This window comes from Pempheris klunzingeri, chromosome 15, assembly GCF_042242105.1.
Source record: "Pempheris klunzingeri isolate RE-2024b chromosome 15, fPemKlu1.hap1, whole genome shotgun sequence".
NCBI lineage: Eukaryota > Metazoa > Chordata > Actinopteri > Acropomatiformes > Pempheridae > Pempheris > Pempheris klunzingeri.
The window spans coordinates 6601501-6628685 of NC_092026.1; the positions used below are offsets into that span (position 1 = coordinate 6601501).

General features: G+C 41.1%; 2 protein-coding genes across 2 annotated transcripts; both read right to left on the reverse strand.

The window, feature by feature from the left end:
• Nucleotides 1-2378: 2378 nt before the first annotated feature.
• map2k2b (mitogen-activated protein kinase kinase 2b) lies at nucleotides 2379-8401 on the reverse strand. The gene is made up of 11 exons (XM_070844476.1): nucleotides 7543-8401; nucleotides 7210-7420; nucleotides 6909-7055; nucleotides 6153-6230; nucleotides 5807-5858; nucleotides 5395-5519; nucleotides 4960-5173; nucleotides 4473-4525; nucleotides 4322-4383; nucleotides 4109-4154; nucleotides 2379-3821 (listed from the first exon to the last, which is right to left on the reverse strand). The coding sequence occupies exons 1-11, from the start codon at nucleotides 7629-7631 to the stop codon at nucleotides 3711-3713; spliced, it is 1188 nt and encodes a 395-aa protein (XP_070700577.1). The 5' UTR covers nucleotides 7632-8401; the 3' UTR covers nucleotides 2379-3710.
• Nucleotides 8402-9320: 919 nt separating this feature from the next.
• On the reverse strand, nucleotides 9321-16549 carry LOC139213820 (organic cation/carnitine transporter 2-like). Its single transcript, XM_070844474.1, has 10 exons — nucleotides 16202-16549; nucleotides 14410-14513; nucleotides 13615-13769; nucleotides 13159-13330; nucleotides 12341-12482; nucleotides 12114-12208; nucleotides 11317-11531; nucleotides 11017-11199; nucleotides 10080-10215; nucleotides 9321-9819 (listed from the first exon to the last, which is right to left on the reverse strand). The coding sequence occupies exons 1-10, from the start codon at nucleotides 16547-16549 to the stop codon at nucleotides 9759-9761; spliced, it is 1611 nt and encodes a 536-aa protein (XP_070700575.1). The 3' UTR covers nucleotides 9321-9758.
• Between the last annotated feature and the right edge of the window lie 10636 nt (nucleotides 16550-27185).

The following is a 27185-nucleotide window of genomic DNA, read 5'->3' on the forward strand; positions in this document are numbered from 1 at the left end:
CTTTGTGGTTCACAAACATGCACTCACACAGACACACACATGCTCAGCATGCATTGCACACATGCAGCTGAAGCACAAAGCTGTATGTCATTAACAGTGGGACTAAAGTCTGGTGATCACGTTGTCCTTTTTGAGCTACATAAATGTATAAAAATGCACCACAGAATTGCGCTGTTAGAGACAGATGCAGTTAATTAAGGCAGCAAGGGTTCAACTCAGCTCTCTATTTCTTCAACGGGAGCATCCAGTCAGTGTGAGCGGATCAACCTCATTATGACAAAACTGATCTCATGTCACAGATTCACTTGTGAAGCTCCTTCAGTACACCTGGGGGAAGAAGGCACGAGTATTCGCCGTGGAAGTGATCATATCGCATCTCCACACAAAACATCAAACAATGTTTGGTTTGCTGCCTTTTAAAAAGTAGGGCGAGCGGCATGGAGGCAAAACAACATCAAGGTTGTACGGTAAGGTGCAAGACACAGAAAAATCTATATTTAGAGTGGAACTCCATTTTCCTAACCTCCAAGAGTGTGCCCTCCCTTCCACCCACTCTTTCCTGGGCCCTCTTCTTTTATATGAGCACTATAGCTTTGTAAATGGGTTACCCCCATGCAGCCACCCACGCATCAGGTACAGTATGAAAACCTGGGGCATCCTGTTATGACTTCTGGTTTCCTGTTTCCTGTAAAAAATACAGCCCCCTCTCTCTTTCTCTCTCTCTCAGACACACACACACACACACACACACACACTCGTGTACTGCTTTGCTCATCATTCACCAAACAGGTCTGGGATCAGCTGATAACACCCCACTCAAAATATACTAGATTGAGTGTTTGTACTTACAATCCTGGCTTAGGCATTTGCAAATGTACCCAAAATATAAATATCATACTGCCAGTTGGATTCAGCAAAACAAACAGTGATGTGCTTTCTCCTTTTAAATGATTCCCCACAAGATCCAATATTTCAGGGTGTTTTTGACTAGGTAGCACAGACAGTGACATTGTTGTGGTCAGAGGTCCGTCCTGTGAAAACGTACAAAGCTGCAGCATTGTGACAAAGTCATTATTCTGTAAGGTGACAAGAACAGCTGTTTTCCCCCCATTCTTCACAACACATCATTTGTTTTTATTCCTTGTATACATATCCTCATTTCACATGCCATGGAAGGAAGATGCACAAGTGTCAGGGGACCACTGAAACAGCAATAACAGTGGCGTGTGTGCTCGGGTGTGAGCTGTAGGCCCCCCGTTTGACAAAAATATGAAAATAAGACTGTTTGTGACTCACAGCATGCTGATACTGCACACCTCCTGCCAAGATACCTGAGCATCTCTCACAACAGGGGTCAGCCACATCACTCTTAATGAGCAGAAACCTTCCTGTGGTGGCTCTAGCCCGCCATGCTGAATGCTCGCTGACGGTGTGCATGGTTAATTGTCTTGGCACAAAGTCATAGCCCCGCTTTCCCCCTTTGATGCCGTGGCTTCTGTTGGTGCTCAAACAGAATTTTAACATACTCGTTTAGTGTATTCTTCATACGTATGGTTAATTTCATCAGTTGTCATCTTTTTTTTCATATGTAACGCTAAAAGCAGCAGTGTTCAGTATTTCTTCTGTCCAATGCGGCGTTTACACTCTACAGACCACTCACTCTTTTTCTCGTCTTTTTTTACAAGATAAAGCACAATACCATCCTGTTCTTTTTCCTCATTTTCAGCTCATCATCCCCTCCCCCTTTCTTGCAGATTTGAATTCATTAGCAATCAAAGAGCCACTGACAAACGCCCAATCTTAATTACCCTCTCATTTGCATATTTGCATATTAATGACTGCAGACTTTTCTGTTTTTCTGCCGCAGCAGTTCCCCCTCCCGTCAACACCGTGCAGACTTAGCCTCCACACATGCTGCAACACTACGTCTTCCTCTGAGCTCAAGGCCTCACACTTTCAGGCTGAAGTTGACAGACATTCAAGGGAAGACATTTCATTATCCCTCCAGACAAGAGCCAAACAGATGAATCATTGTGCTTGTAATTCAAATGGAGGACTAATGTGTTTCAGCAGGGCTTTAATTCAGTGTCCTGCCCTTGCCTTCATTTGGTATAAGCACGAGTGAACTTAGTCACAGTAATGTATACACAATATACCACACACACACACAAACACATACATCAATCATACTTAGGTATTTCTCTCTGGGAGTGTACTTTAGTTAGTAATTGTACCAGAATTCCTAAGTGCTATCCACCTGATATGCTTCCCCCTTCTGGTGAAATGGGTGTAACAGTGTGAAAGTGAAGCCAGATTCTGGCAAATGAAGACATCATGTTAGCATGTTACAATACATACAATTTATTGACAATGAGGACAAAACGTTCACTGCTTTTACCATAAAAAACATCAATAGCTTTAAACTGTTACTTTAGGGAGGAAGTAAACAAACAGAACAAAACGAAGGAGCCAAATGCCCAAATGGTAGATCGCTGTCCCGATGTTTACAGCAAACTAATAGAAATAAGTTTCTGCTGAGACTGCTCAGTGAGCCATGATGCAGCTTTTCCAGAAATAAATGCAGTCTTGTTACAGTAGGTACTGTCCAGGGAGTAATTTCCTCTGCCCCAGTGTAGTGAATCTGAGGCGGATGGGGCCAGTGCAAGCTGAGGATGCTGCTTTTAATTAATAACCCCAACATACAGAGGGAGCGGAGGGTGAATTTAAGGTTGTAACCGTTTTTATTTTTGGCTTCGACATGAGGGTCATGCTGAAATGTTCCAAACATTGTGCTTCACCTCAAAACATGTCACCATTTGTAGAAATCAATTGAAATGCAAAAAAAAAAAAAATTCCTAGACATAATTTCTTGCTATCACAGACACACATAACCCGACCTGCTTCGTAAAATAAACATATTCTAACATTTCTCAATGTGCCTGCATAAAACATACAAATTCATATATGTATCAGCCTGTACAAATGTACAGATGCTTAGCCATGATTGTAATAACTGGGATTGACACACTCGTGCTGTAAGCAGCAGAACAAGAAAAACAGAAAAGCAGAACTGAAAAAGAAAGCGTGTTATTTTATGCATTTTAATTTTCTTTTAAGGGGAACCTTTTTTACAGTATGAATACGTTGTACGACTGTAGGATAGTGGGTGAAGCTGAACAAAAGCCTAATGGCAATCATGAGCCAAACAAGGAAAAATAGTGCAGCGGTAACTAACACCAAGCATGGTTGTGATAGCGGTGACAAATTCAAATCCAAAGGGGAGCATTAATTATAGCATTCCAATCTAGCAGCGGTAGGTTTGTTAGTCTTCAAATAAGGAATTTACAGGCCCAAAATTCTGAATTGAATTTAACACAAATTAGTGAAGTGTGATGTTCTCTGTGTTGCCAACAAACATTGAGAGAAATTACATTTTAATTGATTTAAGGGGACATTTTTAATGGATAAAAGAATGCCTGTGCGACAACTTTCCACACAAAGGATGTAAACTGTGCACACGGTGTCTTTACTAGCATGTTATCAACTGGCTTACATGTCAGTCGAGCTCATGTGGCAGATGGAGACTTCAGAGGTTCACCTGAGGGAGAATGAGGCAAACATGGAGTGTATGTGGGAGTGAGGTTTTAGGCAGCAGCTTCTCCATGTTTTTACATATGCATACTGTGTGCGCGAGTGCGTTGAGTGTGTGTTCAGTCTGCAGGGCGCGTGGGAGTTCTAGGTTGGTTCAGCCCCATGGTTTTACAAAGCCAGCCAGCAAAGTCTACCTCCTCCGCCTCAGACCGCTTGATAAACGTATGGTTCTGCAACAAAACAAACACAATCACATACAAATAAGGTACTGGATATTAAAAAGCCAATAATTTAAAAGGAATAGCTGCTGTTGACTCTGACTTTACATGTCTATGAATATAAAACATCAAAATATAACTGAGTTTAACCCCAGTGCTGGCTTCTATAAAATAATTACTTTGGGATCTAGACCTTCGACCTGTCAGGTATTGCACATGCTTCCACTGCCAATGGGCCCAAAGAGAAAAGTAGGTGTTTCATTTCAAACTGAAGCTGCAGTCTAAATGTGGGCACTCACCATCAACATTTTCAAGTCGGCCCTGTCTGCAGGATTTTTGATGAGACTGAAAATGGAGAGAGGAATCTTTCAGAGAAAGCATTTCATCCATCAAGTTGGTCACAAAACATTGGATCAGATCATTTGTGATGGCTAAGTACACACTCAAAAACGTGTGTGTGTGAAAAAAAAGCAATGTCTGAGCAATGTTTTCAGGCTAATGTGTTATCTCACCACTTTGTCACAAAGTCCTGGAAATCAGAAGTGAAGACCCCATGTGGCAGTTTAGGAGGGGGCTGAAATACACAAGAAATTCGAATGAACATCTGATCATATCATAAACAGCAGAGAAGGGTCTGAGAGTAAATACTTCTTTGATTCTTACCTCATTTACTATGTAGTCTAGAAGTTCAAAGATGGCCATTACAGGGCCATGACCTGGAAAAGGAGCCAAGGGAATGGGTTTTACATTTAGCATTTCAAGCAGCAATATTATGCAAGAACACACTCATTTTGTCAGCCTAAAATACGCTGGAGAGCTGCAACAGAATTCTGATTACAATACTGACTGAGCATATACGACTCTTATTCTGCCATCATTATAGATTTCAATGCAAGTGAAAAGCTTTCTACCAACAAGAGCTGATCAATTCAAACATAATGTCCACAAGTGAGAAGTCAGAGGAAACTTGAGTCACAAACACTAAACTCTCCCTTGATGCCTTCAGCAATAACAGACTGGCCAGGTTGGTGTAGCTTGGTGTGCAATAACATCGGGTTGAATTATTTCTCATGCTGCCTTGATGCAAAGTTGCAAGCTGCTGCTTAAAACAACTATCTGACAAACTAGTGACACTGAGTGTGTTGCTCACCGCTGACAGGTCGACCCGGTGGTCTGGGTCTGGGTGAGGTGCTATGCTTCTCTCCCTCGCGATCGTCCAAGATGGGACGTCCAAATATGGCCTCCAGTTCTTTAGCATCTGGAGGGGGGATGGGGAAGCGTCCGATTGACAGCTCTACAAGGGACAATCCCATACTCCACACATCTGACTGCACAGAGTAGTGGGTTCCCTGCAGTCTCTCAGGCTACACAGCAAATATGAATACACAACAAAGTAAACAATTAACATCACATCCAAAAGTATAAAGAACTGTCAGTGTATTAGGCCATTCATGAAAGTTTACATTAGAAGATTTTAAAGACATATGAGTAGCCACAACAAACAAACAAGTTAGACACAGATGCGACAGATCAGAGTCATGTGAAGGAATCTCTTCAGGACATATTTCAGAGAGGACCAACATACCGACATATAGGATCTTGTCCCAACAAAGGAATTGGCCATAGAGTCTATGAGTTGCCCGCTTACACCGAAGTCACACAACTTGATCTCCCCTCGTGAGTTAACCAGTATGTTTGAAGGCTTCACATCTGTGGGTAAACAGGATATGTTCTGAAAGCTCTACTGGACAGGACATTTCTAAAAATATGCAGTCAAAGGGGACTATCTTTACCAAACCATTGTACTGACTGAAACCCTAATATTTACATATTTACATTTTTTATCATCTTTGGCATGTAACCACTTGTATGAGCAAGGTCATTTATGTTTTAACAAAATACAATGCACCTTGTTATTGTGCCTTATGTCTTACAGATGAAAGTCCATGACAGTAATATAAGGATCAGTAATTAAATCCATGGAAAAATGATCATACCTCTATGCATGATTTGGTGTTTTTCTCTTAGGTAGGCAAGGCCTCTCAACACCTTTTTCAAAAAGAAAGGGAAGAAATAGCACAAGTCAATAATCGTGAAAATAACAGTAAGAACGAAACGAACCAAACCTGCCCAGGTGGTCCAGGTGTGTGCTTATTAAGGGTATTAAGGGTTGTGTATATTACGATTTATTTTGAGTTCAACACTGTAACCTGAAAGAGCTGAGTTATGACTACAAAAGAGCTCAATTTTTAAGCCTTGGTTAAATTATTTTATCTAAACAGAAGAATTAAACCTTACCATTGTTTTATTAATGTGAATAATAGAAGATAATCATACACTTACAGCAATGCTGACTTTTCCCAGAATCTCTTCAGGGACCCTCCTCGCTTCTTTCAGCACCTGGTCCAGAGATCCACCATCCTGCACAATGAAGTGAGATAACAAAGGATACAACAGGCCATTATACTGGTTGCTAAAGGTGCATCCTGTGTAAAATGGACTTTCAGAGGATCACATCTTTCCTAGCATTTTCATGAGCACTGAGGAAATTTACTAAAAACTGAAACAGGAGCTCTTAAGCAGTGGGATTTTTCAAGAAAATGTCTGGTACAGTACTGAATAAATTCATGCCATGATTACCACGCTAAATTTACATTTTAACATGACGTCACACTCCAGACAATTAAAATCTACTTGAAATGATTGGTCCAAACTGACATACAAGTGAGGTAGAAGGCATCCCACAGAAGATTAGTATTTAGCATTTGAACTGTGTATTGATTGTGTTCAACAGTAACCTTCTTTACCTTTGAAAAACAAAACTGAACATGGTGCTGACAATACACGTGGAAAAGCCATGGGCAATCCAGTATCTTATCCTCAATTCAATGTCATGATCCTTAAAATAGGCAAAAAAGGAAACCAGGACTGTAGCTGAGCTAAAGGCTTTCTGTGCCTGACCTTCTGCATGGGTATACAACATAAAAAGGTGCAAAGGGGCAAAAGGAGATAGTTTTCCCATGGAGATAGATTGGTATTGATTATAAATACCCTTGATACCATAAGCAGCCCCACACACACACACTCCAGTTCTCTCACCATGTGCTCCATGCAGATGCTGATCTCTCCATCATTGTAAAAAGCTCCATAGAAGCCCACAATGTAGGGAGAGTTACACTCATGCAGCACCTGAAGCTCTCGGATGATCTGGTTTCTGATAGCAGGTTTAATTTCAAGATGGATGAGCTGAACGGGGAAAAAAAAAAGTTATATTGAACTTATTTTATGGTATGACCACTTAGTCCAGGATAAATATATGATTATCAGGTTCAGTAGAATTTTTTTGTGCACCGTTTGATCATATTCACATCATTACTGCAATAGTGTATTTGTAATTCACCTTTCTGGCCATGATTATTCCTGAAGGTTTGTGGCATTCCTTATTGACGACACCGCCATTGCCTGCGCCCAACTCACAGACACGATGGAAGTCATCGTCTCTCAACTCGCCCACCTTGGCCTTCTGGGTGAGGAAAGCTTCCAACCTTTTCTTCTGTTGTTCATCCAGGTCCAGCTCTTCCAATATTCTTTTAAGTGCCTCTATATTAGCCCTGAGCAAATGGATACACAACAGGAACAAAATCTCTTTCCAATCACACAAATGACATAATTCCTGTTTATACAATACAAGTACTATAGTAGAATAATCAGTGTGGTTAGTAGAACAACTTACTCAGAGGCACCATCACTGTTGGTGGAGGTGGATAACCCATCGCCTGTTGGTGCAATGTTTAGGGGCACTGGTCTCTTTTTAGGAGCCATGGTCACTTTAACTGGGCTTAAATGACACTTTTCTACGACCTGCAAATGATTTACTAAGCTTACCTCCCTCTACGTAGAGGTTTCCGACTAGGAAATGACTAATAGGGTAAACAAATGCGGCTTGTGATGAGCATGAAGTTTCCCTTCCTGTGCAAACGTTTGGAGGTTTAATAGCAAACAGGTATTATCCTGTATGTGCTAACTGGATTAGCTAACGTGTCCTGCCGCTTAGAAAGGACACTAAACGTTATTCTGGGTAAATATGACCAAACTAAAGCATCGGCTCAACCCCTGACTCTGCTGAAATCATCCACAATGAGCAAAATTATTACAGAGAGTGGAGCAATATGAAGCTAACGTTAGCTAGTTGGCTAACACTTAGTTAGGGATAGTAAGGCTACCTTAGATGACAAGAGTCTCGGTAGTAAAACTGGTTTGCACGATATTCAGCATTATCCTCGCTGCACTAATGTCAAACAGGTGATTTTTTACATGAATAAAAGCAGAACTCACTAGCTACAACGCAAAGTCAAACATAATATCTTCAAAAGCAGAGCCATCACTAGCTGCACTTCACGTTAGCTGGCTAAGCTAACTTCACTTCCAGTGGTGCTCTCCACCCAGCGGGTTAAGAAACAAACACCGGCCTAAAGGGGCTGCAGGGTCGGTTAGTTTATCCTCGCCCCGTCTTTCCTTTGGCAGGTGTGTGGCTGCTGCAGACGGACACGGGATCCCGGTATCAGCTGCAGTGAAGGGGCCCAGCAGCACTCACACAGAGCTCGGTGCGACTGTGGACCCAATCTCGCGATATTTCAGATGACAGTCAGCTGTGTCGTAATGAGGACATGTTAACGGGATCGTGTAATGTCTCCTCACATGTGAATCACTGAAAATCCCCATAACAACAATGACTGTGTTAAATTATCTATTATTATGATGTAATATTATAATGTAATATTTGCTGTTGGGCCCTTAATGACGCTCTCAGGGCACATTAGTGGCACACCCCCTCACCTCATGCAGACTGTGCTCCTATGCTAAAGAACTAGCTGCTGTCTCCAGGATTTCATTTTGCCCATTTGTACTGGTAATTTCACAAAACAACGTCTCTGAACAAAATGCACCATGAGAGGACAATATTTACTAAAATGATAAAGACATCGCAACTACATTTTTACACATGATCCCCCTACAACACAGGACCACAGGATCATAATACAGGATGTAGGCCTAATGTACTTTAGTTTTGCACATTTGCAATTAATCAGAGGACCAAAACCAACTGACATGCAGTGAGCCTGGGACTTTTTATGGGGGCTGGTGTTCAGGGGAAGTTACCTGCTTTGACCGACTGGTAATCCAGCAGCAGACCTCCACTACACCACCTGTGGTATAAGAAGCTATAAACTCTGACCACCATGAAAGATCGCCTGGTTTATAAAATAACCCACAGAGCAGTCACCCTCTTTCATAGCAGTTGTAACTGAGTTAAAGACTGATTAGAAGTCAAAATCATCATCTTTTACATCAAAACATAAAGATATACAATCCTGAAACGGCTCATTATTTAACCCATTTTAAATGTCATTCTGACCATTATCATATACCTCTTACATGTGCATTCACTGGACAAAATTGTGAAATTAAAGGTCCTTAATCATGTAAATGGTAATAGACACTTGTGGCATGTATGACAATTTATTTTTATTCAAGTAAGTGTGAAAGTGCCCCATTTTGCAATGTTAAGAGATGCTTATTCCTGGATATGCACCAAAGATAATCCATAATAATCCATTCCATGGCATAATTTTCCACCAAAAAAGGCTTTCCCTACATGCTGCTAACAAACATCACACAAGTAAAAAGCACCATACACACAAAAATACACAATGAGTCTGGTTTCTCATCCACAAATTCTGGTGGTTTGACAAAATGTGACCCAGCTACCTCTTTATGAATAAAACCCCATTACAAAGTTTTTCAAGATGACATGAAAGATCAGAGAAGCTCAGAGGCTTTCTCTCATGATGAACATTAACATCTCACACATACCAGAAAACACACAAGTACTGTGTTATTTGAAAGGCTTTTGCCTGCTGACTTTCAGCAGAGGGTGCTCTTGCTCATTTATTTACAGCCTTCAGTTGTACCTGACTGGGCTGCAGCCGATTCCTTTGGACAGCAGCGGCTTCACAGTACAGAGAGAACAGAGACAGATGAGACGGAGAAAGAAGATCTGTTAAACTGCAAATAATCTCAAACATAGAGCTGTCATTCAGTCGGCTCTAAAATACTCTTTCTACTTTCTTTTGACACTATTTGTTAAAGATCATCACATCCTTATTGATGCAGTAATAATAAAGTTATGCAAAATCCTATTTATGCCACAAGATTTCCTTGCCTCAGTTTCATACAATTGCTGTCTAAAGAATACACACACTGACATACCCTCTGATTGGTTTGATCTGGCTGATAAGGTCAGGAAGTTTGCTGTTTCTGGTGTCTGGCAGCAACAAGCTCACACCTGCAGCCATGGCACTGATTGTGCCAAAAACAGTGAATGGCAGAGTCTGGCTGTACACACCTGCAAACAGAATGACAGGCATTTGAAATAGAATTGGCACTGATCTGTTTGTTTCCATGGGTTGTAATCATAGGCCTTTTCCCACTTTTTCTATGACATGTTTTGACACTTCACAGTAGAAAAAGCACAGGTTTAAGTAATAAGATTAATGATGGCTGAATTCCATTCACCTGCTTCAGTTTCAGGGTCCTGGTAATGAGCATGCTGGCTGGCACTGCTGGCCCTAATTCTTCTGTATGCAGGTATGAATGTAACATTCAAACAAATATCCAAAATGCAGTGAGCAAGTCAGGAACCTTGGATTATGCTACTGATACAGGTCTCAACTGGTATGAACACATCCATGTCTCAAACAGGTTAGACTACTTCTATTATCTATTTGCAGGGTTAATCAAGTGATTGTTTTGCACCATGAGAGAGAGACCAGAGTCTTATAATAATATAATAAGGTCATTTGTTGGCACGTGAGACCCACATCCTCTCTGCTGGTGGCACATATGTAACCAAGTGGTCCCTTAATGTTGAGAACCACATCCTAAAGACACTCCTGAAACATACAGGCAGCAGAGGTAATGAGGAGTCTAATGTATTCACAACTCTTGTGATCATATAAAACTATTATGTGCATAGTGTCAGTTATTAGAAACTTACTGAGCTCTACATTAAGTTCATCTCTATAATAGAAACTCTATGTTGTTAGAGTATTTAAGTACATTTAAGAGTATTATTATCATCTGCAGTGCTTTTCTCTGTCTCAAAGCACTTTTCAACATTACACACAAAACAAAACAGAACACTTGCCCATGTAGATCACATAAGGAGATATGATGCAGCCAATGCGTGCAGCTGTGGAGGTGACCCCCAAGCCCATGTTCCTGACCACAGTGGGGAAGAGCTCGACGGAAATCACATAGATGAAGCAGTAAGCACCAGACACACCCACCTTTCCCACCAAGGCTAACACCTGGAACATGACCTGCATGTCTGAGAAAAACAAACAGGATTATTAGACTAGGCATATAATTTTAAAAAATGCATTGTGCCCTCTAGACCTTTAAGATATTTCTGATTCAGTCAATATTGTGGATAAATTATACAGACTTTCAGGAACCAGCTGGATGACCAGCAGCATGATGCCGCAGAACAACAGTGTGGAGAAGAGGAACGTAGGTCGTGGTGTTCGGTTAACCAGCAGCCAAGTGGCTACATACGCCACAATGTCAATGGTTGCTGAAATGAAGCAGTTCAGATAGATGTTTCCATTGAGGTTACTAGTATTGAGAGAGAGACCATAGTAGACCATGGAGATGGACATCCTGCAGAAATACAAGATGAAGACTCATTCCAGATGAAAGACAGTGTGTTGAAGTAATGCTCTGACCTCAAAAGTGTTTCCTATTTTAAAGGTGCCACATTGTGCCTAACGTCCTCATACTGACACTATTAGTTCGAGTGGCTTTGAAGAAGCTACAGTTTAGATTGGATTTGGGTTATTTATTAAAGGTACAACTTGTGATCATACAACAAAGAAAAGTAAACATTTGTTATCCCAGCTGTAAAACAGACCTGCATTTGGAATCTGATCAATCTAAAGTTTTTTTAAATGTTAAGAGAAACTTTAAAAAGTCAAATTTATTGAAAATATTATAAATTATAAGGATTGTTTCTTTTGTAATTCATACAGTGAAATATTACATTCTGAAAACCTGTAATTGGTCTTCTCATAGCAAATTACAATTGGTTGTCAAACTGAGCGATGGTTTTTTTTAATTAGTCAGAAAATTACTGTACTGTTTACAAAATAACAAAAGGCCATTGCATGTTTATTGATATAGAATTAAGTGCAGGAGCAGCCATATTCAGAAATGTTAAGAAACAGAGAAAGGAAGATACATTACCATATGAAAACACCTAGAATTGTAATATTCCTCATGTCAGGGGTGCGTATCAGGTCCAGATAAGTGTATGTCTGCTCCTCCTCACCTTTATTTTCCTGAATTAGAAACAAAACAGTCACAGTGTACAATGTAACCTGGTTACCACAGTTTGAGACACACACACACACACATTTTATACTGGAGCACATTAGCTTCAACGGCCTGTGTAATAAAAATGGAATAAAAACCATTAGCTCCAAGCAATCACCAGCCCTGAATATGACCTCAGGGGCGGTGACTCCGTTCCTTTTGGCGGCACTGCGGACAATAAGCTCAGCCTCCTCCACCCGACCTTTCTGCAAAAGCCAGCGTGGAGACTCAGGAATCACCCTGAACAGAAAGAGACAGAAGCTCATTGAACATATGAAAAATGTGCTTTTTACAACACAGGCTCTCCACACTCACAAGAGTTGGCAGCCATTTAAAAAAATAATAAAAGCTCCACAAAGACACATTTACATTTGGTAATGCATGGACTATGATGATTCACAATTCAGAGCATGTAAGTGTCACAGACATTATGTAGTATGCACCCAGTGCTAACAATGAAATAACTGTCTGAGCTGAACCATAAAAACTCAAGACAAAGACTGGAGGAAGTAGCGCTGGTAGGAAGGAGATTTACTGTCCATTTAAAACAGTGTCTGACTGCTAATCAGCACTGAAAACTGAACTGCTGTGAACTGTAGATGCATACCTGGATCGTGATTTAAATTTAGAGTCATTTTATTTCTGCTTTTCTGTATGTCCTGTGTTGAGTCTGTATTTTTACAATTTGGTTTTCTTTTTTTTTTTGTATGTTGTTTTGTGACAACAGAATAAAAGACAGTTGCAAACCAGAAAATAGAAAACCCTCGGCATGCGGACGACATCATGAGATACACCACAATTAAAAACAGAAAATGTGAATTTAAATAGAGGAGGGTTGCACATGCATCTAAATAGACACTAACATGGGACATGGGACAGACCACTGATCGATAGCGTTCGTCAGCCATTGACTCACCACCACATTGGAATAAACAGGGAGCCTGGGATGGCACACGCAACCAGCAGCATCCTCCAGCCTTGTATGAAGTAGGCAAAGAGCGGCAACAAGGCATAACCGATGCCAAAACCTAGAGCGTGGCCCAGTAGAGTGTAGCTCAACCTGGCAGACTGGCTCAGTATCTCTGACCCTGACCAAGATGGGGATCAGGAGCAAGGCATTAAGATGAGAGAGAACATGAGGCTACATATGTTATGAGCTGAACACAAGAAACTGTCTGCAGCCATATTGAATTAATTGCTTCCTTCAGCAGACGGAGCACAATTGATTGACTTTGCGCAGCTCACCTGAGAGGAAAATGTGCCGCTGTCATGTTGTTAAAAGTAAGCTACACTTTGTCACGGGAAGATATCAGAGAGGAGACAGGCATTGGGGACACTTTGAAGAGTGACAGAAATGCAGGTGGTGTCTCACCCAGTATGAGTGATGAGATGAAATTGGATATCTGGCCAACTCCTCTCAGACAGTTGAGGATACAGAACATGACCCAACTGACGGAGGTGGCCTGGATCAAGGTAGAGACTGCTTGTAAGACCAAAGTGAAAAAAAACACCGGCTTCCTGCCAAACCTGCAAGACAACCCACAGGAACATAAAATAAACAGAGCATTAAAATAACAAGAGCATGTGCAATCTGTGATTCACCATCGAGTATTTGACTAGCTCTTCTCCTCTTTGTCTCGCTCTCTTCGTATAGAGAGATAGGTTTTGGCTCATGCAGATGACACACATCTTTTCTCTCTCCACCCAAGACAAACAATATTTCACTGATGGTGAACCTCATCAATGACATCAATGAAATGTTAGAAACATTGTTCCTTAAAGGAATCACAAAGGAGCCATCGATCTGTTTAGTCTGATTCACACTGACTGTGGTATTTTGTTGACTGCTTAAGTGCAACCCTGGTATTCCCTGTTTTTATGGTCTCATATTTATATGGCCCTAATGAAGGCCCTGTGCAGAAACATGCTAGCGATATAAAGACAATCCTTCCAATTAGTTGTTTTCTTCACCCATATTTAAATAAGACACTATCTGGTTGCTACACTGTAAATTAACCTTAAAAATAAAAGTACAAATTTCAAAAAAATCCTCTCTGGTTGAAGGAAGCAGTGAATTGTGTTGTCTGTCAGGGTGGATGCATTGTGCTCAGCCTTATCTTCTATATCTCTGTTGTTGTTGTTGTTATTCCCACACAATAGGGCTTACCGGTCCGAGAGGTGACCACCAATGAAAGATCCAATCAGGGTTCCCAAAAAGAATAAGGAGGTGGAAAAAGGGACCTTCCATGCATCGTCACACACCAGGTCCCACTGGAGTCATAGGAGAGAAGACGGTCATTCATGTTACGGCAAGACTAATCTGAGGGAAATCTGACATTAAAGTGAAATCTATGTTAAAGTTGAGTAAAATAAACTAAGGGGAGTGTTTCAGCTATCAGACAACATGAGCCAACATGTTGAAGTGAAATAAAGACAATCCTAACATGCTTTTAACTGAGTTAAAGGAGTTGTACATGATTCACAAGTATAAAAAGTGCACTTGGTGTCCTCATCACATGACATTTTATATTGTATTTCAATATTAATATAAATAAATATTTGGCAGCATGGTGGTGCTGTGGTTAGCACTGTTGCCTCACAGCAAGAAGGTCCCGGGTTCGAATCCCGGTTTGAACTCGGGGTCTTTCTGTGTGGAGTTTGCATGTTCTCCCCATGCTAGTGTGGGTTCTCTCTGGGTACTCCGGCTTCCTCCCACAATCCAAAGACATGCACATTAGGTTAATTGGTAACTCTAAATTGCCCGTAGGTGTGACTGTGAGAGTGAGTGGTTGTCTGTCTGTCTTTCTGTATGTGGCCCTGCGATTGGCTGGCGACCAGTCCAGGGTGTACCCTGCCTCTCGCCCGAAGTCAGCTGGGATAGGCTCCAGCTCCCCCCGCGACCCTGACGGATAAGCGGTATAGAAAATGGATGGATGGATGGATAAATATTTACAATATTTTACACCCTGTCATTAAAGGGTATAACAGGTGACGTGCCAAGTGAAAGTAAAACTATCTACACTCAGATTCCTAATTTTTATTACATTGTGTTTGTTCAGTGAATCATTTTACTAACTGAAGGTCCATCATGTGTTCATTAAATGCTGACTTTAGCCAATAATGTGCATCCTGTCACCAAACCTTCCATGACATGGTGGATGTGTGTAGTTTTTGCCCCTGTCTGATAATGTAATGCCCACACTGCAAAGGTTATTGCACACATTTTATAACAGTAGGTGCTGTACATGGTAGGAATGAGCTATATGGACTGTTTTGGTGATAGAGGCACCAGCAGGCCTTTTAATGACAATCTGACAATATTCTGACTTTTCTAAGTAATTAAAACAACAGCCTGTAATCAAAACAAAGTCCATATAGCACATTTCATTGCATGCTCTGAAAAAACAGCTATGCAGATGTAAATGAATAAGAATTGGCAAGCCTGGTGTAATAAATGATGTGCTCTTTTCCAGCTCACTCATTAAAGCTGTTCTCCACCTGGCCATGCCATTGTCCTCTGTGGAAATACATTATTATTTTCTATTTTCACAAGTTAACAAAACCTTTTGTGTGTGTGTTCTTTATACACAAATGAAGGCCAAATTATATTGTTTGAATGTTTGACCAGGTATATTTGTTGCTGGATTTTATTTAGAAAAGTGCAACTATCACAGATTTTACAAGGAAACAAACACGTTGTTTTAATTTCATACACATCAAAAGACTTTTCCCATTTACTAAAAATATATTGTTGAAAAAGGGACAAAATATCCTTCTGCAAATGTAAATTTTATAATCACAATCCTATTAAAATGTATTTACTTTGAATTTTGATGGCTCATTCATTGTCTGCAGTTATCTGATGAAAAGGTGGTGGAGCTCGACTTACATTCCTATCAGCAAAACAGTTAATATGAAGTTTAACGGAACATTTATGGTGATTTATAGGTGATAGATACCTCTGACACGACAGTGGGGCTGTACCTCTCGGTGCTGAACACCCATCCGTCCACACACGGCTCGGTATCATCGCTGAGTCCCACTGCGTCCGTCCGGTTTCCGCTCAGTCTGTACCGGGAACAGCTGTCAGGTCCGATCCAGCTGCTCTGCTCCACATCTGCGCTGCTGCTGCTGCTGGTGGAGTTGATGGAGACTTTGCAGTGATGCTCGGGTGTATCCGAAACGAAAACCAGCACCAGTCCCATGTACCCGCACGGGACTGCGCTCAAACTCAGCAGAACGATTATTAGGATTTGAAAGAGGCCGTAGTCGCCCAGAAAAGACGTAATTTCATCGTAGTCTCTCATTTCGGTCAGCGGGGAGCCTGAGCACGTAGGAGGGAGCAGCTCGGGTGAAGACGCTCTTCAACTCGCAGAACTGGATTAAACTCTGACTTCCAGTGCGCCGCTCCCTCATCTGACAACACCTCATCGCTGCTCTGCCAATATCTGCATGTGACACTGTTGTTATCCTCTTCTTTATTATTACAAACACTTCCCTAGTCCAGGTCTACACATCACAGCTGTGGCAGTTACTGTTTTTAGCTAAAACCTGGGTTTTCAGGTGTGTCACAGCTGAAATCTCAATGAAAAGAGCTGTGTGAGCCCAGAGTGGGTCAACCTGACAGTTTACTGACATCGGCTAACTAGTGACGTTTGACACGCAGAAACACGCGCGTGGTGCATTCATAGGTAGTAGGAAATCCCACCACTGAAATCATGGAACCTTAAACCATGAATTTCAACAGGCGGCAATGCAGCGTGGCGTCAGCTGTTCAGCAGGCAGCATTCACACTGCAATTTGTTCAGGAATTGCACATTTTCATTTTCACTTAGCTACTCCTGCATACTTTGTGCTACAGAAACCATTCAAGCATCAAACTGTTCAGCTTGTTGAGGACATTCCAGTTATGACCTTTCACACATCTACCTTATACACCTTTTAAAATATTCAGCTTTTTTTTTTTTAACATTGACGTCTATGGGCTGAATGTTCAAATCCTCTTCAACTTCCTCCACTTTGAAAGGTTATAGCCTCCTCATGCTTTCAGCTAGACACTTCATTCAACTTTTCAACAGGTCACAAGGTCAGGTCACAACATTCACACTGCAATTTCTTCAGGAATTGCAAATTTTCTAGTGGTCATTTAAAATAGCTTTCTTATACACACCAAGGGCATCAGATGACGAGCCCTGTTTGGCAGGATCATTGTCCTGAGGTGTTTCACAGGTAAGCAAAAGGTGCTCGTCCCCTGAGGTCAGCTGTGGCGAAGGACATTTGAATATCCCTGGTTTACCTGCTTGCAGATTATTGCTCATGACACTGGTGTTACCCTTGTTTTACTGTAGACTGTGTTATATTATCATTGTAAAAATCTAATTTTAATGGTCACAAGGCAGTGACAATAAAGGGGCCTACAAATATATATATGCCTCAGCTGTTTTAGTGTGTGAACACGTGTGCTCCTTTTAGAGACCCAATCTGAGCTAAAAGCAGGGAAATCATCAGGCCACATTTTAGGCGTCAGACTTGGTTTAAGATTGGGATTGGGGTTCCATGTGCAGTGATTATGGATCTATAATCTTAGCTCCACTTTACCTTCTGTGCAGGTGCTAACATGTCTCCAGCAATGTTGGTCATCACCTCAACACCGCCCAAGTTTTCCTCAGAGGAGCAGTTTGTTTCCGCTTAACAGTAGGCAGAAGCAGCAGTGAGGGACCCACTAGAGCAGCTGTGTGTACAGTCACCACAAGATGGTGCAACATTGTACAAAATAGTCAATGCGGTGCAGTCAGTATACCAAAGGTGATGTTACTGCCCAGATCTATGTTTTCACAGGGAGGATGTCTCATATGTAAAAGCTGAGATAAAAGCAGTGGTGGAATAACCACAAAAATAAATATACTTAGTTAGATTCCATCATTGGATAAAATGTTTTATTCATACAACAGATTAAAAAATGATCATGTTACGTTTTTCATCTCTCAAGATATTCAGCTTCTTGATATCTTGTTTTTTATTATATTCTTGACACTTAAAAATTCAATCAATATCATTAAATGATGTGTGTACAGATAATTGTAGAATTTGCTGTAAACCAGATAATTTTTTAAGGTAAATGGAAATCTTGTTAATTCCTAAATCAAAAAAAAAAAAAAAGCAAATAAAAACCTGGTGTTCATATTCAAACATCTGACTGCTGAATGTTTTCATACTAATATGGAGTGTTTGTGCAGTGTGTGTGTGTGTGTGTGTGTGTGTGTCAATGTGTGTAATTTGTCTTGTTTGTCTCGTTTGTTTACAGCTGCTCTGTCACTGTGTGGATGCTTTGTGACCTGCCAGGAGACTGCAGATGAAAACTAGCCTTGGGCTAACTCTGGTACAATATATCGAACGCTGATTTTGTTTTTTTTCTGTTCTTTTCTCCTTGTTAAAGTGAGCTGCTTGGAATTTTAACAATGATAATGCCTGTTTGTTATTTGATGATATTTTATAAAGGTTAAAATCATAAATAAACAAAGACAACTCTGGTGCAATATATAAGATGGTAACATTCACATTCAGTATTGTACCTGTCCCCTTACAAATAAAAAATAGAAAAAAGTTCTCCAGCTGCCTTTGAATGCAGCTTAAACCAGTGCAGAAACACTGGTACAGTGACCTCTCTCCTCCCGGACGCCACACCTTGCCATTCTTTCGGCCGGTGCTGTTACCATAGCAATGCCTCCCCGGGCCAGCGCGTGGCAATGCCCTCTGACCCCAGGAGAGGTGACCTTTGGCCTGAGGGTCATCAAATGGGTCAGGGGTGAGCTCTTGCTAGAAGACAGTAAAAGCACTTCAGTGATTGGCTATCATTTGCCCTTTCCATACCCTCATCTATGTAATTGGCGTATTGACCAACTGGCCCTTTGCACATTGTTAGCAGCACTTTACCCAGTTTACACAGGATGTAAAGGACGTGAAGTGTACTGGTGTACGAGATGTTAACATTCCTTCTAAAGGTGTGTTTGTGTGCGTGAATCAGTGATGAAAATATCCCCATTTTCTCCACCTCGCCTCCACCTCTGAGTCCCCGAGGAAGTAAATCAATTGATGGAGGACTTTTGAGATTCTTTGTGAACTTTGTGAAGCTGGTGGATATTTGCTGGGCAGCCGCAGACATCTAGCCAAGCACGCTGCTGTAGGGTGGATGGTAGGGAAGCCCCCCCCCCCATCAGTTTCCTCCTCCTCTCACCTCCTGATGATCTATGCCTCCCAGGCCCATCACTTGTCAATATCTTTACATTAATTTGAGAGACTGCGTGGCAGTGGGGACGCTGGGGTGGATGGGGGGAGGGGCTCTGTGAGCAGGTAGACGGAGGCATGGAGGGGGAGCGGTGGCACGCAGGAGACAAGGACACAAGAAGGAGAGAGCCGGGGTGGAGGAGGAGAAGGGAAATGAGAACGTGGAAGCGGGATGAAGGATGGGAGAGCCGAGCGTGGGTGAGAAAGAGAGGACTGGACAAAGAAGGCAGTGTTTTGCCCATTAACCAGTCTTATACACGGCTTCCCTCAAATATCAAAAAGCCTCAACCATTTGTCCAAATGAGGCCTGAAGTCAGCAGGATCCGTAATGATAATGGCTGTTGGAGAGCTGAGCCCCAACGCGAGGAGAATCCATCATTCCCTGCCTTCAGATCTCCAAGCCCCTGCGCAGAGAGAGCGGAGCACGGCGGTGATTCATGGCAGGAAAAGAGTTGTGTTTTTTATTTTCGATGCAGACATATCACACGCCTGCGCCGACTCCACTTTGGAGGCTTTAACTCCACCTGCTGTAGTGACATACTTCCGCTATATGGGAGCTGACAATAAAAATGATGGCTTGTTCAATAACCATCCTCTCCTCTATTACCCTGACATCCGTCCTTTGGGCTCTGTGGTATTTCCAAGGACCAAGTGACCCTTCACCTCTAACCCCTCAACTCTGACCCCCTCCCTTCATGGTCCAGATTGCACTGGGGAGCGACAAACCTTGTAACAGCGTGACCCCTTTCCTGGTGACACACACACAGAGACACCTGCACACAAATACATACACACAGATCCCTCTTTCTGTGACGGCTGATTTCATTAACTCGCTGTTGTTGTTTTTTTTAAAGGGTTTTGTCTCAGTATTCATTTTTCAGACTCTAATAACCTCAATTCTTGGTCGTGAGGAGGCCTGAGGGACTGGATGGTTAACAGCCATGTTTGTCATCATCTCATTATTTTCACAAGACCTTGTATCATTTTGTTATCTAATGCTCCAACACACGCGTCACTGGTTGCAGCACATTAGTCTTTTTGTAGCCCAAAATTCATGAAAAAGTAAGTGGAGATCGGCAGCTTTGTTCCTCTCCCGCTTTTGTTTGCTTTCAAATTTGTCACCTGTTTCTATTAGACTTATTGCAGAACATTTTAAAAGGCTCGGGGTGAGTATCGAGTGAGACTTGCTTCAGTGAATATTTCAGCCTAAAGGAATTCTTTGAAGTAATGGTCTGCTAAGTAACTTCACTGCATTGAGCTCAATAGTTCCTCCACACTACTTACAGAAATGATTTTTCTTCTGCATGCAGCCATAGTTGAAAAATCGTCCGTACCAGCTTATTTGAAAGTGAGAAATATTTACAACATTCAGGAAATGCACAGGTGTGTGTGTGTGTGTGTGTGTGTGTGTGTGTGTGTGTGCAGCAGGAAGGATATTTTCCAGATTTTCCAGCTCTCCTACAATCTAATGGGTTATTTGTCATCTGCAGAGTAAAGGATTTTTAAAAGTCAAGACAGGACCGACTCCCTCCCTATCCTTTCTCTCACCCTCCCTCTCTTTCCCACTACCCCCCTGACACTCGCAATGGGAGATCGATAGGTTATTGATCAACTCTCTCTATCGCCAACCCACCAGACTAATCACCTTAACACCAGCCCAACTCTCTCCCTCTCTCTCCTCCCTTCTCTCTCCTCTTCTTCTTCTTCTTCTTCCCTGTTGCTCCCTGTTTCGGTCTCTCACTCTGTTGCTCTGTCACACTCCTTCGCAGAGTAAACGGCGCCTTTTCCCACATTTAGATCTCAAAGCGAGCTTGAGGAGAGTTTCCCTCCTTTGAAGTAAACACACACACACACACACCATTAAATGATCCCAACATTAAATGCTCATCCTTGTATCTCCTTTCCCACTTGCCAGTAATCGCCCAGGAGGATCTACGTGGCTGTGCCTTACATAAAACAAGAAAATTTACAGTGGTGGCAAAAGCTCTTCATCTATCCCTTATTTCTCTCACTCCTCCTCTCCCTGCTCCCTGCCTCCATCTCTCTCCGTCTGTCTTTGTTCGAGGGCAAAATCAATGGAGCGTATGAAACCGGCATATTTCTCTGCCTCCTGCTGTAGGAGACCTGAGGGGAACATGGAGAAAGTAAATCTGCACATTTCTATGTGTATTTTGTATTATTTTTGGGGGGGTTATATTCAGTTTTTAAGCCTTAGAAAGTTTTTTTTTTAATTTTTTTTAGAAATGTTGCATAATTTCATGGAGGAGTTAGAAAGTGTGTTTTCTCACGGTGGTTTGTTGTGTTTACACTCACTAGGGTGGAGTAAAGATGATACAATTCATTTTACTTAGCAGACATTGCTCAGGTGCATTTTATTTCTACATCCCAAAGTCAATTATTCCTCTCATGTTATGATCTCTGCAACATATCACACACTATCACTCTTTTTCATTAATCATCTGAAACAGAATTTCACTCTGGGTTTCACAGTTGAAGAATTCAAAGACGTGTTTGCACTCAAAGTAGGAAACTGTTCTGTCCTTTTCTGTTCAAGAACAACAAAGTGCAGAGAGGTGTTTTCGACCCGGGACAAGCGATCCCTTTTGGGCACAGGCTACATAAGGTCCTCCACTGGTCCAGCTGACTATTAATCTGTTGCTTTGCCTCTGTATGGTGAAGATAAGAGTTTCTCTTATGAGCCTCAAACTGCGATGTGATGAAGAGCAGCTAATCCCTGGAGGAGGCGACCTTTGACCTTTGGATATGAAATGGCTGAAGATGATGCTCTCAATATTAAGTGTGGGAAACTGAAATGAATTTGTGATTCATTCATACCATGATGGGCTTCCAGGGAAGATTTCATTGATGAAGATAAAGGGATATTTCAAATACTTTAATTCCCTTCATAGTGTCAAAAACATAAAATTATTGTCCCAGCCTTTATTTAAATACACATGCTCATCTACTCAAATGATATAGCCATGCGATACACACACAAACACACACACACACACGCACGCACACACACACCTCACAAGAGAATTGATTGACTATTCTGTCTCAATGCATCTCTCTTTCTGTTACTTAGCAACCGGTGCCTGAGAGGACATGGATGCTGGAGAAGTTGTACTCCTGAGCATTTTCAGTTGATAAGGAGATATGATTAATGAAAACATCACCTGCTCTGTGCTGAAACAGTCACGCAGCGAAGAAAGAGGAAGCACGGCCTTTGGATCCTGTTGTTTTGTTTTTTATTTTTTTACTGTAAACAGCCTAAATTCTTGATTTGAAAGGCTCCTCCTCTGTAGGGGAGTTATGATCAATGACTAGAATTCCTTAATTTGGTTTTTCCGCATTGTGCCAGTTGAGCGAGTAGATTAAGTTGTTGAGATGTTTTAATCAATATGATTTTTTTTCAGATGTTTACTCCACCATAATATGTAGAAAAACAAAATGAGTGTGCTTTTGTGTAGCTAAAAACTTACAAAGAACGCTAAATTTAACAACCTTCACCATAACAAGCACTGATGTTTTTTATTCTTTCATAATCACAGACACTATTGAGATGTAAAGATGTTGTTTTTACGTTCTCTACACTCTGTGATATCGATTCATTTCCTTTTTTCTCTGACTTATTAGATTTTAATAAGAGCTGGTTGTGTTCTTTCATTTTGATAAAACAGCAGATTGTAAACATGCTGTAGTTGATATAACAGCAGGTGGGTGGAGAAAACGTCCGGCCTACGGCTGTGTAACCGTTCAGTGCAACAAACACTCTTATGTCTTATGTACCAGTTTTCAAATAAAACATTATCAATATCACTATTTCTACTCTTGCACCCTTTGGCTAAATTATATATGTTAAAGCACCAACAGCCTCCTGTGCTGTAATGACCTTGTGAGAGCCTTCAAACAGCTGAATTTCACTTTAATTCATTTAAACTTCACATTATTTCCCATATATGTGAAAACAGTCCCTCACTGACATTAATATATCCAATATTAACGACACACATTGATAAAAATGTATCAAAAAAAAAGAAAAAGAATCACACGCTTCCTTCTACAGAAAGTGTTGATTAAAAAAATTATTGATGTGACAAAAGAAAAAAGCATAAAAGTCTTTCATTTACTAATTATCTACTACATTTTTTCTGATTTACTTTACTGGTGTGAAAAGCAATGTTCAGTCAATGTACAGAAAATTATTTTTCTTTGTCCTAAAGCTGTAAAGGTTGGATATATTCTTTCTATAGCCAAAGTGTATACCTTCTTTTTTTCAACATTTTAACATCCCATTTATCTGTGGTTATCTCACGGAAAGAAAAAAAGAGTAAAACATGCAATCAATTAGGCTGTGTTAGCTGGACTGTTTGTGGGTTAAAGCACCTCTTCATCTCTCTAATGCTGCTGTGTTTGCACGTAAGCAAACTGCAGTGTCCTGTGGTGATGCATTCAGTGCTAATTGAAGACCAAAAGCTTTTAAATGTCTTCTGCTCTGTTCCAGTTCCTTTTTTTTCTTCTTCTTTTTTAAAAAAACCTTTTTAACTTTTAACACAATGGGGATTCCTAAAACTCACCAGACTTTCTCTAAGATGAACATGTGAAGTGTGACCATGAATTATGTAAAATATGAATGAAGCATTTGAATGGTGGATAAAAATAAATAAAAAAAAAACTCCCCTATCATTCTGTAGAGATTTAAGTGAATAAATTCATAAGAGAATAAAACTCAAATCTACATCTGACATTTCATTCACATGTAACAGACAGAATTCTCTTTAATAACTCCACAGACATGATAAACCAGATGAATCAGTCTGATCTCTCAGTCAAACTGTCGTGAGGAAACAACGATATGTCGAGTTTAGCCTAATGAAAAACACCTAAACAACCCAACCACACAGCAGGCCTGGCGTGAATGTCTCCATCTTCTTTCGATATTATAAATAAGAATAATTTGTTTTCTTTCTCACCATCGAAATGCCCTCCTGCCAGAGAGCCACATCAATGTGAGGAGCAACATGAGAGGCCCACACGGACATCCTTATTGAGAGGAAGAGGAGGAGGAGGAAGAGGAGGCAGAAGTTTTTAACGGCCTTTTGCTCAATATATAATAAAACGACACAGCTTGACATTTATTTTTCCAAACATATTCCTGGTGCCAGTCATCCATGTGCTACAGGTCAGAGCCTAACCGCTGAAACGATCCCACTCAAATGCCTCTGTGTTTAGCAAACAGCTCCGAGTGAGATTGAAGTGATCGATGATCGATACATCGAACGAGGCGATCGATTTCTGAACTTTAGGGGAAACAGCTTAACCGCGGAGCTTTATGATATCCAGAAATAACAGTGAGGATGGGTGGACATTTACAGTTTAATTCAGAGATTAGACTCGGTTAGAATTAATGCGCCACGCGCCCATTAAAAGTATTTTTGTGACAAAAATTTGGGGAATAAAACCTGAAAAAACTGCAGTAAAACGCTTCTGTTCAGTCTTTATCTCTAAGGTTTGTTCTGGGCTGAAGGACAAAAGGCCTGCAGCTCAGAGAGCAAACACATTTGGTCAAATAGTGTCTGAATGTGTGTGTGTGTGTGTGTGTGTGTGTGTCCCTTTCTCACTTATGATCTTTAATTCTTACAGTTTAACAAGCCGTAAATTTTAACCTCCACTTTAAAATGTTAAGTCCCATTTAGCTTTATTATTTAGGTTGTAAAAAAAAAATCGAAATAATCATCGTCCAGCATAGATCAAAATCAAATAGCAAATAATATAATTAATTAATTTGTTGATAAATAAATTAAAATTATTGACTATCAGTTGTAAAACCTTCTGTAAAATCTTTATTTAGCTTCATGTAGTTTGGCAGGTTGATTAAAACTTTATGTAATATAAATCTGTAAGTATGTAAGACAGTATTAAACTTGCCCTTCTGCCCATGTTGTGTTCATGTTTAATCAGCAAATCTAATAATACGAATATAAATAGACTAACTATAAACATCTTTCATGTGGAGTGTTCTTTTCTTCACTTGTCCTGTGCAGCGAACCAAACCACCGAGAACCAAATAAAAATCCATAAAGATTAAAAAACAATAATAATAAAACACAAACCACTGACTAAACACATCGACACAAAGGGTTTAAAGCGTCTCAAATTTCCTTATAAACTGTGTGTTTACACACACACACACACACACGGACAGTCAGATAAAACGGGCAGCATCTGCATATCGGCCGCGGCTGAAGAAGCGGATGGTACAACATGCATCAATCACCGGCACCGAGCCCGGTGCCGATCTGCTGCTGGAGCTGTCTGAGTGTCCATTTATTTCTGTTAGTTAGTGAGGACACTGATTAGACATTTAACACCCTGAACACCTGAATGTCTGCAAAACAATATACAATCATGTTTAATGTACAACTACAAGTTCTATTATATATTATTATTATTATTATTACTACTGTTGTTGTATTCTACCTTTTTCCAAATTAGTGATTTCAAATAAGGTCTCATCTGACTCAGCTGGCTCACAAGTTAAGAATATGTGCTGTTTATTTATTTATTTGCTGATTTATTTATTTAGGCCTGTCTTAATATAGGCAATAAATTCAGTTTAATTCCAAACTGATCTGCCCTCACTGTTAAATCTGCACTCTCCTTTGGGCTGTAACATTTTAGCGTGTGATAGAAAAAAAAAACATAATTAAGACATTTTGGTTTATTTTGACGCAGATAAAATCCTCTTCATCCACTTCATCTCCGGACTTGGTGAACTTGGCACAAACCAAACCTCTCTCATTGGTCTGCAGCGTTGGGATCCTAACTTTGTGACCTCCTTCACCCCCTCCCAACCCCCCTCACCGCCCTGCGCCACGTCATTAATCTCTGTCAATCAATACTTCGATCAGGTTTATCACTAAGCGCATAAATGCAAAACCATACAGTCCGTGGGAAAACAAAGTTTATCAGTAAGGAACTCCTGTTGTCCACAAACTGATACTGACTTTATTTTACACATAATCCGCGTCAGGCCGTCACTGGACATCACACGTGCACACACGAGATACACGCGCAGAACAGAGGCAGCACTTAAGATATTTACGTCCTCAAAACTGAATCGTCACATATTTGCATCAACAAAACGAAAAGTACACGTAGGAGCGTTTAAAACTGTGAGCTGTCCAGGGAGACACGCTGTGAGTTCACCAGCTGCGCTTTAGTCCCAGCGAGGACTAATAAGAAAACTCTGCTCGTGCCCGCCCCACATTTTAAATACATAGAGGCGCGCTCCCATCTCTCTGACACGCGGCTCACTCTGCTCTTAGTGGAAGCGCTGTTGGACCAGAGATGAGATACAGCCCTGGAGAGCTCCCCTCCACATGAACGCATAAAGCGCTGCGGCGCCGCGGAGACGCTCGGTTCTGTGCCCAACCCGGAACACCAGAACTTATCCGCACCGCGCTGGATTGATTGGAGAATTTGAATCAATGGATTGGCATTCAAGCGCTTTGGTCATTTTATCGCTCCGGGAGGGCTAGTGGGGTAAGAGAGAGCGCGCGTCCCTGAGTGAGCGTGAGAGACACAGGAGCGAGAGGGAGAGACAGGGGGAGAGGGTGGGGAGGGTGGGACAGGAGACCGTATATCCTTTCAGAT